The sequence below is a fragment of the Meleagris gallopavo genome, chromosome 1, assembly GCF_000146605.3.
Source record: "Meleagris gallopavo isolate NT-WF06-2002-E0010 breed Aviagen turkey brand Nicholas breeding stock chromosome 1, Turkey_5.1, whole genome shotgun sequence".
Classification (NCBI taxonomy): domain Eukaryota; kingdom Metazoa; phylum Chordata; class Aves; order Galliformes; family Phasianidae; genus Meleagris; species Meleagris gallopavo.
In genome coordinates this window covers 159,934,243-159,951,839 of record NC_015011.2, presented here as the reverse complement: position 1 = coordinate 159,951,839, position 17,597 = coordinate 159,934,243, and the positions used below count along the sequence as shown (strand labels likewise).

The 17,597-nt window shown below is 42.1% G+C and overlaps 1 protein-coding gene across 1 annotated transcript in view; it reads left to right on the top strand.

Annotated features, from left to right (window-relative positions):
• Positions 1 to 17,597, top strand: part of LHFPL6 (LHFPL tetraspan subfamily member 6) — a 134,124-nt gene that overhangs the window by 108,126 nt on the left and 8,401 nt on the right. The window contains exon 2 of the mRNA XM_003203296.4: positions 11,526 to 11,624. Within this exon, the coding sequence (XP_003203344.1) occupies positions 11,526 to 11,624 (99 nt within the window). The remainder of the gene's footprint in view (positions 1 to 11,525; positions 11,625 to 17,597) is intronic.

Sequence of the window (17,597 nt, the reverse complement as noted above, 5' to 3'; positions counted from 1 at the left end):
GAAGGAAGAAAGGAAGGAAGAAAGGAAGGAAGGAAGAAAGGAAGGAAGGAAAGGAAGAAAGGAAGGAAGAAAGGAAGGAAGGAAGAAAGGAAGGAAGAAAGAAAGAATCAACATAAAGAGCTGGATGGTGCATCGACATTATTCTGTTGCCTTGGGATGACTCACAGGTGGGAGGGGAGGAGAGGATTTAAAGAGGTCAGCTGTAGAGCTCATCATGGGAGAAGCAAACCTAGTTAGAGTAAAAAGATTGAAGTATGCTTGGGATTCTGATAAGGTTGTCCATATGGATTCTCTCTGAAGAGGATAAGTGGCAGCGCCAAGTGTTTCTGAGCTGCAGATGTGCAATACATTTGCAAAAACCTACAGCTTCTCTCCAAAATTATGATTTATCACACCTTGTAGCAAACTGAAAAATGGGACCACTTTGAGGGAAATTGACTTGATAGAGTACTTTTTCCTCAGGAAATTGTCAGTTATTGAGCTTGAATGCCTTAGGAAAGAAGGCATAGGAATTTCTATATTTTGTACTTGTTGAATATATTATATATATTCACATATATATAATATATATATACACATATATATATCCCTTTATTGAGTATGTCATATGAAGCAAACTTCAGAGCATGTAAAGATCGTGCAAAACAAGCAAACAATGTGATAATATGGAAACAGGCATTTTGGGTGCCACACATTGAGACTTGGCACAACGTGCCACACAAAGAGGAACTTTGGCATTTCTCTTACTGAAAACAAAGTAGCTGAGAAGGGACAATAGATTTTTTAGTTTAACTGGGAAAGCCATATGAATAATTTCACTTACAATCTGTTATTGTTTAGCCTGGACACTGTTTATTTTAATTTTACACTCTAATTTCAGCACAAAGGCAAAATGCACTGAGTACGCTTACGTTCATGCACACATCAATTCATAATCTTAACTGCATGCTAGTCTATCTGGAATTGTGCAATATTGATACTGTCCTGAATGACATCCTGGTTGACAAACTGGAGAAAAATAGATTTGATTGATGAACCACTCAGTGGATAAGGAATTGACTGGATGGTCACATTTAGAGGGTTGTGATCAATGGCGCAATGTCTAAGTTGAGACTGATGATGAGTGGCATTCCTCAAGGATTGGTTCTGGAACCAGCGCTATTTAACATCTCTGTAAGCAGTGTGGTCAGTGGGATCAAGTGCACCCTCAGCAAGTTTGCAGATGACACCAAGCTGAGTCGTACAGTTGACACAAAAGAGGGAAGGGATACTTTCCAAAGGGACCTGAACAGGTTTGAGAGGTGGGCCCATGCCAACTTCATGAAGTTCAGCAAGGCCAAGTGCAAGGTCCTGCATCTGGGTGAGGGCAATCTCAAGCGCAGATAGAGATTGGATGGAGAATGGCTTGAGAGCAGCCCTGAGGAGAAGGATTTGGGGGTATCGATTGATGAAAGATTCAACATAAGCCAGCAATGTGTGCTTGCAGCCCAGAAGTCCAACCATATCCTAGGCTTCATCATGAGAAGTGTCACCAGCAGGTCAAGAGAGGTGATTCTGCCCCTCTACACTGCTCTTGTGAGGCCTCACTTGGAGTATCACATCCAGTTCTGGGGCTCCCAACACAAGAAGGACATGGAGCTGTTAGAGCAGGTCCAGAGGAGGGAAACGAAGATGATCAGAGAGCTGGAGCACCTTCCCTGTAAGGACAGGCTGAGAGAGCTCGGGCTCTTCTGCGTGAACAGGAGAAGGCTCTGAGGAAACGTTATAGTGGCCTAGTGGCCTTCCGGTACCTGAAAGAGGCCTACAGGAAAGCTGGGGAAGGACTTTATATAAGGGCATGTAGTGACAGAACAGGGGGAAATGGTTTTATAATGGTAGAGGGTAGATTTAGACTAGACATCAGAAAGAAATTCTTTACTGTGTGAGTGGTGAGACATTGGAACAGGTTGTCCAGTGAAGTTGTGGGTGCTTCCACTCTGGAAGCATTCAAGGCCAGGCTGAATGAGACTGTGAGCAACCTGGTCTAGAGGGAGATGTCCCTGCCTATAACAGGGGGTTGGAACTAGATGGTCTTAAAGGTCCGTTTCAACCCAAACCATTCTATGTTTCTATGCTCTGCAAGCAGCAAGGTATTAAAAAAAGCTGCTGAAAAGTGTTGCAGCTGCTGTAGCAAGCAATAAATTAAACTATCCCCTCCTTCACCAGTTCCCAAGCATTTAATAACACTTCAGCTGTCTATGACATATCCACTTGAGAGCTCTAAGCTGTAGAAATATGTGTTTGATGGCTATGGACCTGTGTACCAACTAAGCCGGCGTGTATGTTTTTGAAGAGTAGAGGGAGGATTAAGTCTGTGCATCACCAGTGAGAATAGTATAAAGGTAAAAATTATTCTCAGCTGTGTTTGGTACTTACCACTGACTTTTACGGCACTATAGTAGTTTATCTTTCTAAATTTCTTTTCTGGAGAAGGGGGTTTCCAAACTTCTTTGATTTGAGAGGTTTTGCAGACTGTCCAGTAGCAGTACAGAACCATCTAATTATTTTTACTAGATATAGATTGCTTCATTGCTTGTACGAACTTGCTTGAAAGTACAACATGGTTTGCCAGGGGATCTGCAATCAATGCACTGAAAATGCTATTTTTGAGGTCTTGACTGTGGCAGAGATTTCACTAAGATGTGCAGTAGCTGATCTTCCAGTAATCCATGGTTTGTGGACAGCTCAACAGAAGTAAAATAAACTGAAAAATAAATAATAGTAGTCCTCAAGATTAATGAGGAGGAGGCCTGGTATGTAGTATTCCCCTACTGGATATATGTTTTGCATCAGTTCCATCTCATTTTGGTGACCTGCCACCAAAGTGAAGGAATTAGTTGGGTAGATTTGTTGCTTTATCCAGCATCTACAAACTATTATTTTTCACAGATTATTGGCCTAATAGACATTGAAAACCAATTTTGTGGGATTTAACCCATGTCTTTATTTCCAAATGCCGGGATAATGTATAGATAACATCATTGTGGTGATGGTCAAGAGAGTTGGGCTGAATTCCTGCTTTAGACCTTTCCTGAGCACTTCTAAACAATTTTAGTCTACCAAGTTTGTGTTGAAAAGATGTGGCGATGCCTGCACATTTATCCATTTTGTCCACTTAGGCATCTTCACTGACACAGAATACATTTCCTTAGTTCTCTCCTCGCAGTCCTCCATGGGATCAGTTTGTGTTCTAGGAAATCCTTAGAGCTTGGCACAAACTTTCTGGCTGGTTTTTAACTACTATGACTACTACATGGAGAATTCTGTATCATGAGAAGATAGTTATTGAAGTACTTTTTATTAATTATATTAGGCATCCCTGTGTTTCTAATCGAGTGATTTCTATTTAAATACACTATGTCATATGCCATATGCTGCTCTAGACTCTGAACTGTCATGTCTTTGATTCTGAGCCACAAAACCATGGGATGAGCACACAGATGGGTTGTCATATCAAGAAGTCTGATGGCATGTGATAACTACCAGACTTTTATTTCTTTTTCTCATTATATACAAGCAGTGATTATGGCTTGCCAAACAAAATGAGCTGACAGTGAAATTTCAGAGTGTTCTCTGGAGTTCTTCAAGCATCTCAGTTCCACTTCGCAGTTCGCTCTGTCTTTAGCTGGAACAGGTCACATCTTTTCCAGAACAAGAGATGTCAATCATTGTGTTTCTTTGTGACGAACTCTGTGAGAAACGATGCAGAGACTCACCAGAGGCAGTCCTTAGTAATGGAGATTGGTGGTAGCAATTGAGACAGGTGAGGGCCATTTTAAAGCAATAACTTGTTTCCATAGTGATAACTTCCTTTAAAGATACAGCATAGAGGTTTACACCCAAAAGCAAGACATTTTTTCTTTTAATCTTATCCTCTAACTTTCAGGACACTTTCCATAAAGTAAGGAAGGGTTTACGACAGGAATTCGGGTATTTGCATCTTCAGAGAAGAATGTGGGCAGAAAGATAAAGTACAAAATAAAGCATAGGTAACATGAGGCAGGATTTAATTATGGATTCATACAGTTTTTGAAGGTGTTTACAATACGGATATTTTCCCCTCAGATAGATTTCTAAGCTTACATTAAGATCAACAGATAAATAAGGTAAAATTTATTAGATTCCACATCTGGATGCTTTGTGCTATTAGAGATACCCTGGGGTCCAGAAGACCTCTGCTTGGGCTGGCATGTGTGACAGAGGATTCATGGGAGTCTTGCACTTCTCTGATCAGGCAGCTGGAGGCCAAGTGAGATGCTGAATAGTGCTCGAACTGACAGAAGAGATTGCGCTTGGACAGCCAAATCCCACTCAGAGTCAGGATTGCTGGTAGAGCATAATTCAGTGACTGACCTCATTTGAGATGTCCTCTGTTATCCTGCTAGTCCAAGGGGGCCAGTCTTTCCCAGGCAGCTCTGTGTCATGTCTTTCAGTACCATGTGAATATCTTTGCTGTCTTACAGTGAGGTAGGTTTGGATGTGTTCCAGACACAGACCAATTTGTATGTGTTCTTTGGGCTGCAAAATATACCTTCTTAGACTCCTTCCACTGCTCATACTAACAAGGGCCTAAATTAACATGCTCACACAGAGGCATCTTTATAGGTTTAATATACCACATGTAAAACTAGCTCCCTGCTCAGATGTTTGTAGAGTTCTACACGTACATATCACTTGAACCTGATTGCCTTAAGCTGAAGTGCCTGAAAGATGGAAAAACTATTTCCTGAAGTCTTAGAGGTAGTAGGGGATATCAGGAGGTCATACAGTTCAACCTTCTGCCTAAACAGGACCAATCTATGATCATGACCGTGATAATCACTTTCTTACCTCCTCTTTGGCAAACAGAAGCTGCTAAGTCTGGGCTTATCCGAACTGCTTAGTGCTGTGCCTTGTGGCTAAACACTGGAGGGTTCATGATATTTCCCTATTTACCTCTTCCAAGGGGAGATGACTAGCACACATTAAATGAAGCCCAAAGGAGAACACCTGGCCAGAATCTCTCATACCTAAATGCTCACGTCTAACACACATTGTTAAGCGGAAACTGCTACAGTGAAAGCCTTTTTTAATTTTATTTTTCCCAATTTGAACCTTCTTTTCTCATCCCTTGGGACCTGTGGATCTATCTGAAGGATGCCCTACTTGGTACCAAATACTTGTATCTTCGTTGGCTGAGAGGATGAAGAGAGAGACTGTGTGATCTGATAGTGAGGGTGTTAGTCTGGAGCCCCTGCTTCAGTGGATATTCATTCTCTTATCTGTTGGTGTAGCCTTTGGACAGCCTCCACTATCGGTCAGGGGTCTGTCTTAGCCTCACCTAATCATAACCAGTAATATGAAACTTGCACAAACAGCTGACTGTTTTCTCAGATCTCTCTAGATCTCCATGCTGGTGAATAGTACTGTACAGTAAATAGTAATAAAGGAGTTTTTAGTGAAATATCCAGCAGACGTTGTAATTCAACTAGTTCTCAAAAATTATATTACACCTCCTACTGCATACATAAAGTAGGATTAAACTCTTGGGTATTCTATTATCTAATGCCAACCCATGCAGACTGTGGAATATGTTTACTGCTGATTTATAAAATCTAGCTGCAAGAAGTACTTCAGGGGGTGATTTTCAGTGTTTGGAAGTGGTGGGAGCTGCCTCCCAGCCTCCCAGAACCCCCTGCATCAGCACCGATTTTGAAGGGCTTTGAATATGAGGCTGGATCTTTCCCTTTTATGCCAGCAGTTATCACTGCCTTGACACTTGTACTTTTATGAAACAGCACTTACTAATTCACTTTTGTTCATTAGCAACTCCGTGATTTCTCCACTCTTCCCACTTCTCCATTTCTTCACTTTGAGTGAAGCCCTGAACTGTTTTCCCTTCTCCCATCCCGTGACCCTTGTGAAAAGGGCTGGAAGTCCAGGGCAACATAAAAGCCATCTCCATCAGTGTACCCCTTTCCCCACCACTCTGTGCTTGTGATGCTTGTATGGACACCCAGACAAGTGACTCCCTCATTGAATTCTTTCATGTTATATGCAATTGTACCCCCTGCTGTTGTTGCATGGTTGACTTCCTTGAGCAGAGAACTCAGAAGTTGTTTCTTCTAAGCATTTCAAATCATAGTTTTTAACCTATTCATTTTAAACCCTATTGTTTGTTGCCTGAGGTACATCTCAAAGCAGCAGATAGTCTTCATGTGCCAGCTCACTTTTATTCTCATGCTATTAAACCATTAATATATTAAAACCATTACGGTGAGGAGAGCTTGTAAGTCACAAGAACCAAAGAGCCAAAGTCTGTGCCTCACTGAAAAATTGGTTTTGTTTTCCTTGTAGATAATTACTGTACCTTCAAGTGACAGATGGGAATGTGAAAACTTTTTATCATCCTTAAATGTTCAGAGCAGCTAATAGAGAAAAAATGTGAAAGGAAAAATCATCATTGAAATGGTCTTGAAAGGGATGACTTCCAAATTATTGTCTGTCAGCATCTCCAGATGGCCTGAATATCAGTCAGATCTGAGCAGTACTCATTAGAGATGCCTAGGAAAATAAAAAAGTTCCTTTTTGGTCAGGTCCAAAAACGAAAGGAGAAAAAGTAGAAGAGAAGAGGAAAAGGACAAACATATTTTTAAGATGAATTTTCCCACTAGAAAGGGGCTGCTCAAAAGGCACAAAAGGTTTTGCTTTTGTTTTCCCTTAGCTGTGCATGAATCATGCTTTTATATTTGTAGGTGGGTTTCCACAGTGTTTCTGGGCTCTTTTCTGGAGGAGGGGCATCCCAGGAGCTCACAGTCAGGCAGAGTCCCCAGCTGCTGGCCATGGTGCAGGCAGTCTCTCTGGCTGGTAGATGATAGCTGTAAGTGGGAAGCACAAAGAGGAAAACAACTTCCAGCGCCCATCTAGAAAGCACTGCAGGTTCTTAAAAAGGCCATAATCAAGGAAAATCATCATGGGTTCTGTTCCCATTTGAAAACGCATTTTCTAGCCGCAAGACTCGGAGGCTAAGTCTGAAGCTAAGTGCCCCATTTACTGCCATCACGACCTCTCTGTATTGATCAAACTGATGGGTTTTCCTCCCTTCAGATTTATCTGAATTCTGTGCAAGGGAGAAGGAAGGACTCTAAGGAAGGTTTAGCTTTATTTAACACACTTTTGGGGGTGCAGTGAGCAAATGGGCTGGCGACAGAACAGAGATGGGGCAAGTAAGAACTGTACATGCTGTGCCTTCAAGAAGCAAGGGAAAGAACTGAGCCTGTAAAGCAGGATTTGTAAGCTTTGGACTGTTAGAAGAGTTACAGACAATTCATTTATGGTGTGATGCCTACAGGAGTTATGGAGGCACATCACCTCTTTGAGTGGAGGCTCCCACTGAAGCCACAGTAGCAGGCTGAGGACTGCCAGCCACAGGGATTTGCAACCTTCAGCTCTTGTGCATTGGCTTCTCCCCATCTTTGTTGGCCTTTCTGAGTGCAGTGATGTAGATAAATCTGGTTAATGTCTCCTGTTTTATTAATCCTTCTGTACTTATTGTTTGAGAATTGCTGTTCCTGAGGTTATTAATAGTGGTTGATATTTTACCTCTTGGAACAAGCTGATTGCTACATGCTACAAATCACGTCTTTATCACTTCAGAGATGAAGCCTTGATCTGTGCCAAGCCACTAATGTAATTACTGTCCCCTTCCCGCCACCCCCTGCTCAGCATCATCATCCATATGCATAATTGCCACAGGCAGTTATTTTCAATCACACCTCCAGACAAACAAGATTGTCTTTTAGATGCTAAGCATTACTAAAGTATGATCATGCATTATTCCTTCAGCAAGAGTGACAGGTGGGGCAGTCTGGGAAGGATGAGGATCTCTCTGGGTAGTTTGCTATTGAACCATCCACTCACATGGTTTGTAGTTTCACAGCTCATAGGATTTGGGGACTCCGCTCATTTAAGGTCAGTGTGGTCAGCCAGGAGGGCTCTCACAGCCAAAGGTAAAGTCACAGCAGTGGCCATAGGGCAGAGCATTCACACAGTGTTTTTAAAAGCTCTAATGTTCCATGTTGTGAGAGTTTGAACAGCTCCTCATTTTGCATATAGGCTGGTTTTAGCTCTCTTTCTGAAAACATCCAACTCCCTTCTTGAACTATACAAAGAACCAAAATCGGCTAAGTCATGGAGCCAAGCACTTAATTCCAGCTTTGCATTACTGCAATTGGCTGTGTTTGAGTCACGATGCTCGCAACAGCAGTGCTTCACAGATCCTAAGGCTCTGCACAGTGTTAAGCAGCTCTTTTTGTTCCTGAATGTAAAAAATATATAAAAAAAGAGAGAGAGGGCACATGGCACAGCACACCAAACAGCAGCCAAGTGCCACCAGCACCTCCACTGCCACCCAGTCCCATCCAACGGCACCTCTGAGCTGCAGCCCCTTTGGTGAAGCTGCCATTTAGGGACCTGCTTATTTCCCTCCCCTTTGTCTTACTTTAATTGACTGCAGTGGATAATGAAAGATGACAGATGATGGTAATTACAGCACAGTGGCTTTTTTTCCTCCCCTTTCTTGAAGAATGCTCTAGGCATCCTAAGCATTTTAAGCAGCTGTGGAGATGGGTGTGGTGTCCTGAGTAGCATAACTGGCTAAATTCATTAACATAGGACAGGGCCAGGGTGTGACTGGTGAACTAAACCAGTCACCTCTCTCTACTGAAGCAGCAAAATTAGCTTAATGATTTCCGCTGGGTTTGTGGCCCTTGTATTTAACTTAGACATTTAAATGGAGGTTGCAGCTGTTCCACAGAATCTACGGTCTCTGATTAAACAAATTGGCTGTGAGCACGCGTATGGATTATTAGAGATAATAGCATGCAGTCTTTTTGCTTTCCCAAGGTCTGATCCACACGTTTAGTTGCTTACAAACATGAGTGGATTGACTGGAAGGGGAGGAAGGGGCTGAAGTGCTCTTATCCAAGTGTTATTAATGTTACGGGCTTTTGGCACACTTCACACTTGTATTACATAAAATAAGGGAATTGAAATGCCAGTTCCTAGATTCACTGCCTATTTAGACTGTAGTGGTACCAGCTTTGTTCCAGTCACGTAGAATGCTACTGAAAACAACGGGGCAGATCCGCACCATTGTATGCACACAGTCGTGCAGCTTTCTGAGCTGGTCTGCTTGGATATTACTGCTGGCACTAGGCAGCCCATGGGATGTTACTGTCCCTGGAGGTGTTCAAGAACCATGCAGATGTGGCACTGTGGTAAATGGTTATGGGCATGGTGGGGATGGGTGATGTTGAACTTAGTGATCTTAGTGGTCTTTTCCAACCTTAATGATCCTGTAATTCTATGATTCTGTGTCACAGCCAACATGGGGATACCACTGTCCATCATCTGTCTTTCATGTCCAGGAGCTCATTTTGTCTTCCTCAGCCTTTCTTATCATCAGTAGTGAAGTTCCTTCTTGCCCTATAGGTCCTGCCCACTCCTAGGACGTCAGCTATGCTGTAATTGCTTCGCAGTGACCTTCTTGCTCTAGCAGTTCACGTGAGAATCAGTTATGTATTTCTGCAAAAATCTTAAGCTGTCTTTAACAGTTTTGAGTCTATATTTGTTAATAAGAAGCCTAAGTTCTCTTGTGTGAGAAACATACTTCCAGAGAACTTAATGAGAAGGCACTCTCATTTACATGGATTCTACCAGCTTCTGTCAGCTCTGCAGCCCTGGGGAAAAAAATCAGATGATACTGTGGGAGCTGGTAGTGAGGAGATTAGAAGCAACCACATCTAGGCCAAGCAAAGTCCTGCATTCATGTGGCCTTAATTGCTTTTCTGTCTTCACAGCTGCTGAGTGAATGTTCCACTTGAGAGGGGCTGCCTCAATGATTTATTTTCTGTTATGCTACGTAGGGATGGAGAGAGGAACAGGCAGTGTCTGTTGAACAAGAAAAAGAAGTAAACAAGAGTAGCAAGAAGATCTAAGGAGGAGTGAACATTGGGCCCTGAACAGTGACAGGTGTGCTTGGAGGGGCTACTGTTCCTTTGGTTACAGCTAAGGTGCTAAGAGCATCAAAACATGTGGAGAAAGGTGGCATCTTCAAGCAAGTCAAAAAAATAAAGAAGTGATTTCTGTATCTTACAGGTGTCAGCAGATAAAAAATTGAGGTATTGTGAGGATAGAGGCTGTAGAAATGCACAGCTAAGCCCATGCTCTGAGTCAGAATCACTCTCTGGACTCTTAGCGGACAGGTGTGACATCCATAGGGCCTCTGTCACCACACCCAGGGCTTTGCTGCAGTAGGAGCATAATTACAGAGGCACTTTGCCAGCGACCACATTGCCTTTATTCTTATTGTCAGGAGAAGAAAAGCGAGGTGGTGGGAGGCCAAGGGACTTGCCCAAAGCTTGCCAGCAATGGCTGTAGGAGTTGAAACCCTGTCCCAGTCTACTTAACAGGAAAAAGGCACTGCTGAAAATCCATGCTGCCAACTTTCTGCGGTCCTGTCTGCCTTTTCATCCCTCAAATAGCACCCTGTCTGTTATTTACGTATGTTATAGTCTGTTATTTACGTAGTGATTTGTTTCCAGTCTTATAGAGAAGATCTGAGACAAAGGAGGTAAAATTAAATGATTTAGCACACATAAAGTTATTCTCTTGGCTGTCCTTGTTAAAAAAAAAATAACAGAAAGATCTTGACAGCTACACCTGCTCTTGGGCAGCTGCTGTCATGACAGCTGAGAATGCAATATGATAAAAATGCCACTTCTACAAAATAATCATGGCCCATTGGATGATTCCCAGCAAGATCTTGTGAAAGGGCTTGCTTAGCTCAAGCATTTCTGTTTTGGACAGTGTGAGGACTGGAGAAAGCAATGTGTGCCGTGAATGTTAAGCCAAACACAATTACAGATAGAATGGCTCAAGAGCTCTGTTGTTTCTGCTGAAATAATACAAGGAAAATGTGCAGCATGTACCTGTGGTATGAATTGATCAGGTGACATGAAATCACTCTTCCTTGGCTTTTGAAGTGGTGAAAAACAAAAGAAAATGACAAGGGATTAGCACAACTGTCAGTTTACTTTCTCCTGCTGGAACCATGATAGACCTTGGTTGATTGTTGTTTTAATTAATCAGAAGCAATCAGCTTGTAAATGCTGTGATTAACACAGCTTCTGTTTAACCCTGTGTTGAGCTTTCCAAGCAGTGCATGTAGCAGTTCGGCAGAGTCAAAGGGGAGTTTAAAAGCTCTCGGGTAGCAGCTCCAGAAGCTGAGGCTGGCATCTGGTGCTGAGCCACCCTGGCTACCTCCAGCACACTAAGCAGCTGGAAAACCAAAATGCAGCAGTACAAGATCAAATGATTTCCTACTGTTCTCAGGATAAAAATTGCTGTTTTTTAAATCTGAGATTCTTCAGTGGCAGCTTGACTTCTAGCCTGTGTTTAAGCTAATGGAAATTGCTTGTGTAAACTTCTCTCTCTTCTCTCCCTAGGTCTGTTGATTGGCTCTGGTTGTGCTCTCTATCCTCTTGGATGGGACAGTGAAGAAGTCAGACAAACCTGTGGCAACCTTTCCAACCAGTTTGAATTGGGTAAGTTTCCATCAGAGTGTTTCAGTTGTATTATACTCTTCTGTCCATTGTCCATGAAAGCAAATGAAGATCTGAATGCAGGTTTGGAGGAGCAACTCAGTTGTGTAGGATAGGGTACTCGTATTGTGTGTTTCTGATGTAGTGCTAAGGCACGGTAGTTTACTGAAAATATTTTCCAGCAGAATATTATAAAATATAATAAATAAATGTACGTGTATTTATATTTAAGACATCAGATGGAGTAGTCTTACAATATGTGAGTGAACACTCCAAGAGATCTTGGCAGGGTAAGCAGGGCCATCATGTCACGGATTGGGGTAATCCACAATGAGAGCAGTTAGTGGTCTTTGAAGTCTGGCATGCTTATGGCCTTCTAATCCAAGCCTGGGAATATGGTTTTGGTTATACACAACCTTGGGAAGATGGTAAATAACACTTGTCCCCTGTGACTGCCTTTTCACAAGCAAGCAACCAGCAATGTCTGTGCTGACACTAAATGAGAGCCAAAAATGCAGTGAAGCTATGCTCACAACCACACAGTACAGGGCAAGTTACCTCTAGAGAGATCATTAGGGTGATTGAGAACAGGCACCCAACAGGGAGATAGTGTGGATGATTGGGATCTGATGTTTGAATGAACATGCAGGTCCTTGTTAAGCTAGAAGGATGAATGCGGCTGCTGCTTTCCTACTCTGTAAGTGCTCTCTAGTCCTGTGTTACTTGAGAAAGAAGGGGACCTGCAGTCTTCCTGTAGGAGCAGAAGAGACTGAGCATCCCACATCCATGCACACTGAGCTCCAGTTTCCATGAAGGAACACAGCTCCCCATTCCCAGACACTATGAACTAAGCCTTATGGCTGCTGTTAGAAACTCTTTCCATACCTGTGTGCGCTTGGCTCACAGAAGCTTGACAGTAACTCCAGTGCAAAGAACAGTGGACAAAATCTATGTTACAGGTGTTTCTTCCAGCTAGGGGAAGGCGTCCTGCCCCATGGCATTGGGATTGCAGCCAGATGTTCTTTAACGTTCCTTACAACCCAAAACATTCTATGATTCTAGATTTGCAAGTCACCCAGGGGATGTGTAATGTGCCCTAGAAGCTTTACCTTGTTTCCTGAACTTTAATATCCATCTGTACTATTAATATTAAATTTTCTTTCAATGAAGTATAAAAAGTTCCTGCAATCTTTTTTTTTTTTTTGCACTTAATACTTGAAAAATATGCATGTGATAGCTATGAGAACACAAACATATAGTTAACTAGCAGAAAAATAATATCTCAAAGATTCCTGGATCCATGGAAAGGTGTGTCTCAGTGAATACAGTAAAAAGACCAAGAAGACAGCAGCTGTTGCAAGGAATAGCTGGGTTTGTTTTGGCCGGTCCCTTCCATAAGTCTGGATTGGTTCCTCGCCAGCCCATTTGGCCTCTCATGGGTGCATGAAATGGCATGAAAGGTTGCTCCTGCAGTGCCAACTTGAAGCTCCTGACAGCCTGCCCCTTCCCAGGCTTCAGTCACTGCTCTCCTCGGAGTGCAGAAAAGTGTTACTATTCCTGGTTATTTTTCTGACAACCCACTTAGGCAGCTTCAAACTGATGTGCCACTGAGGAACACACTGTGGTAATGGGATGACAGCTGGACTAGATGGTCTAAGTGGTCTTTACCAACCTTAATGGTTCCATGATTCTATGAAACTGTGACCTTAAATACAGTCATGCTTACAGCCAGAGCAGTCTCCAAGGCCACCTTCTACATCTGATTCTTGACTCATTCATTTATTTTCATAAATTGAGCCATTTCCCCATTTAAAACAGTGAAGGAATCCACATGAAAGATTTCAGCTTTTCCTCCTGGTATACATAAAGACCATGAACAGGGGACATACAATGTTAACTGTGGAGATGTGTACTCTTACTGTATTTTCTGGACTTGTGCAGGGCATGTATTTTGCGTGCCTAGACTTGATGGCAGTGCTGGTCTTGCAGATCTTTAGGAATCTTGTGTTAACACATTAATTAACAGATTATAATGAGAGCTGAAACCCGATGCAGTAATTTTCACCAGGCAGCTCTGCCACTGAGCTATTTCTTTTCCATATAGACTGGCAGTGAATTTAAATGTGTGTCTTGGATTTTTTTAAGTTAATGTCAGTGCCTGGTTGATGCTGTTATCAAAGTCATTTGTAAGGCAGAGGTATACTGTCCAAGGGCTGTTTAATGGCCATACTGCTCATCTGATTTGATATATATCTCTTCATTGGTGATAACCCAAACCCTCCAGTCTTTTCTGCATCATTAGAGACTAGTTTACTCATTATAGCCAGCAGAACAAAAATGATGTTTCAAAGACTTAATCTCACCCAGTCTCAAGACAAATTTTAGTAATTATTGCTTTCATTTGAATATTTAATTTGATTAAGCTGCAGTGATATGCTTTCTATTCCTGAGTCTGTGAAATGAGTTGCCTCAAGAACCACACATACATGCACTGCATTCATAATCTGCCCCTGGGAAAGGTAAGCTGCCATGAGCCCTGGGCTACTTTGCTGGTGGGGTAAATGGTGGCAATGTGAGTGATAGTCTTGCTCCTCCTGCTGCCATGTGTGCTACTAAGGATGGCAACAGGATCCTCATTTGGTGCATGTGGTTACTTTCAAAGGGGAGGATGTTCAAAGGGATGCTGATCAGGATAAAGAGGGCCATGGTGAATATGTACATTAGTAAAGGAGGCTCAAAGCTCACCAGGTTTGACCATAGGGCCAGTAAAGGTAGGGGTTCAGCAATTAGAAAGATTTTCTGGTGACCAGATTTTTCTGGCAAAATGAAAAGAACCTTGATATTGGAGATAGAAAAAAATAAACCAGGAGCTGCATTTACATCATAAGAGGATGAGAAGGACAAGAGGAAGGTGCAGAGAAAGAACTGCAAGAACTCACTTGTGAAGCAGGGGAATTGTGCTACCTAAAATGTAATGCTAACCAGAAATGTTTCAAAATTAGCTATTAAATGAAAATGGCTTAACAAAACAAGACAAAAAATCTCCGTAACATGCTCATAACTAGATAGAAGAAATAAATAGCAATGCTAAGAACCCATAAAAAGCCTAATCCTTAGTGAGTGTGCTAGATAAGATGTGATTCTCTATCTCTTCATGCATTCTGAAAAGGCTTTAGACTGATAGGCTTTCTAAATAGTGATGAGACAGCCCAGATTGTGAAGAGGGGACCCCCTTCCTCTGTACCCATCAAACAAACACATTTTTGTGTCTGTTCGAAGGAAATACTTAAAAAGGCTGCAGGATTTTCATTTACGTGTAAGTGGATTAGGATATTCTCTTCTAGAAAACTGAGCTGACATTGTGACATGCCCACCGGTTTGCTGCTCTCTTTAACATTGGATATTCATTTGATTATTTTTTTTTAAGTGAACTACATCCAAGTGGTTTACTTAACAAATGTGCATTTAATTGGTCTAACTTTTTGATCAAATAAAAGTGTTTGTACAATTTGATCTCTACAAAGGAGAGTCATTCTTCAATTGAAGATACCCTGCCAAGGATAACCCCATTTGTTGATTAAATTGCATTCAATAGATGAGCTGCTTTGCTAATGAGGAGAGGAGTAACCTCTGTAAATAGACAGACTGGCACACCTGTAGAAGGACCTGTCTGCTCATCTCTAGCAATCTGTTTTTGCCACAGTGAAAAGAACACCACGATAAACTAGAACTATGACAAATGATTCCTGGTAAACCTTGTTGCAGCAAGGTTGCTGTGGTATTTCCAGATCTCTGTTATGATTCCCAAGTCCCTGCAATCTGGTGAGACCTGTACGGAGGCACTGGGACCTCATTCCATGCTGTGGCCACCTAAGATCGTGGGTGCAGCTGAGTTTCCACCGAAACATCAGTCTACGAAGCAGAGAATTCTTCTGCTGTTTTTAGGTTGGAAACTCCGAGAAGGATGATAATAATAATAAATAAGGGTGAGAGGAAAAAGATGGTCATGTTTTAAACTCATATAATTGTTTGTCAAGTGACTGACTGAAAGTCTTTTGTCTAATTATCATTACCTTAGATAGAGACTGGAGTTACAAAACTACCAGTACACATGATAATTTGACTGCCTTTCTCTTTTACCAAATCCCTGAGGAAGGATCACAGTCATAATCTCTTGTCACCACGCAAGCTGTTGCTGTTATGCTGCATTATGTACGCACCGGAGTCACCCGTGAGCTCATTCAGGACAGCACTGCTGTGGCACATCATCCTCAGCAGTACACAGCTGCTGACCGAAGGGTGTGAATGTGAGTCAGATCTGCAGAATCCTGTGGCCTGCTAAAGGAACTTGCAGGCAATTTCCTCAAAGCAAGTACCTTTATAACTATAACACGTAGCACACGTTCAATTTTGCTGAGCTTGAGAGGCTAATACCCTGTTTTGTTTTCATTTCTAACTGTACCAGACAAGAATACCAGCTCAAAAAAATACTTCTTTTTAAGCAGGAAATTCTTTAAAGCGAGGGAATGAACATTAAAGTGAGTCTGCATTAAAGTGAAGACTGCACCAGATATATGAAAACGCATCTACATTTTGCAAAACTCCTACTTTGATAAAAAGCCTTCTGAACTTGCATGTTTTTTTAAGACAGTACTGGTGTACATTTGTGTGTTTACGTTAGCATTGGGGTTGAATGTCTAAACTCAACAAGAAACTTCATTTCAGGCCATCACTTTCCCTTGATGCCCATGCAGAGGCTGCTCAGTTGTTGCATGCTCATCTCTGTTGTGATGGGTGTGGAGAAAGCTAAATCCCACAGAAAGTGTTGGAGAGGACAGGACATGTTCAACTTAATTCACAAAATCAAGCCTTGGTTGGCATCTGGTAAAACAGCAACACATGAGCAATACCCAAGTGCCCGAACAGCAAAATGCTTATCTGGAGTGAGATTCACTTGTTTAAATGTTGATGACTCATGCCACTTTAGGTGCCTTAGGAAATTTCATCTCATTTCTAGCTGCCACTCCCCTACCACCAGAGGTATGAAATGATATTAACCTGAAAGAATGAAGACATTTTATTTAATTTAAACCTCAAATTTTAAGTTGAACTGTATGGGGAAAAAAAAAATAGTCTTCCTTTGAGGAAGTCCAGTGTGCTAGGCAGCCAGGGTTTAGCCTGAATTTTTGATATCCTACCTCTTTTTATGAGACATTACTCTTTATGTTGTATATGCCATAGACCTGTTTTATTTTCTACTGGTGCTAAGGAAGATCCCACACAGAAGCTCGCTGTTTGCTGTTCAAACTACTTTCAGGGCATATCTTTGAGTTTCATGATGCTTTTATTTGCTAATAAAGGTGGTGAAAATCACAGATCTGGCAGTAAGTGCTGGCAGGACTCAGGTGTGGCTGTAGGCATGCCATGCCCTGCCTACCCACCCTGTGGCTGCTGCCACAGCCTGCCTGACATGCCTTCTGTGCTTGTTTGAGTTCATGCCATCCTTCTGAGGCTGGGAACATCCCCTTCCCTCTTTCTTCTTCAAAGTCCCACTAGATCCTCTCCCGTTGTTTCGTGTCCTCCAGCTGTCACGCTCCGTTGCTGATCGTCATGCATAGGGAAGTCTAATGCAGCAGCAGCCAAAGCAACCCAAGCAGATGGCTGCAAACATGTACCTTCATTTGCCCTCCGATTTTTTGGGCTGTTGGGAGAGGGCTCCCCTGGTGAATGTGTCTGCGTGGAGAGCAACTTCACAGGCTGGCTTCCACCCTGCGCTTAACTATCAGCTAAATTGTCCTCAGAAGATCTCAGAAGCTTCTCTGTAGAAGGATATTTGTTTCCAAAGATCATTATTATTAAGGTTCCTCTCTATCATTTTTAAAGGACTTCAATCTTAAAGACAACTGTTGCCTTGATAATTATTTTTGCTAGAGGAATATGAGAGTAAATGATCTCTAAAAGCAAACTGCAGTTACT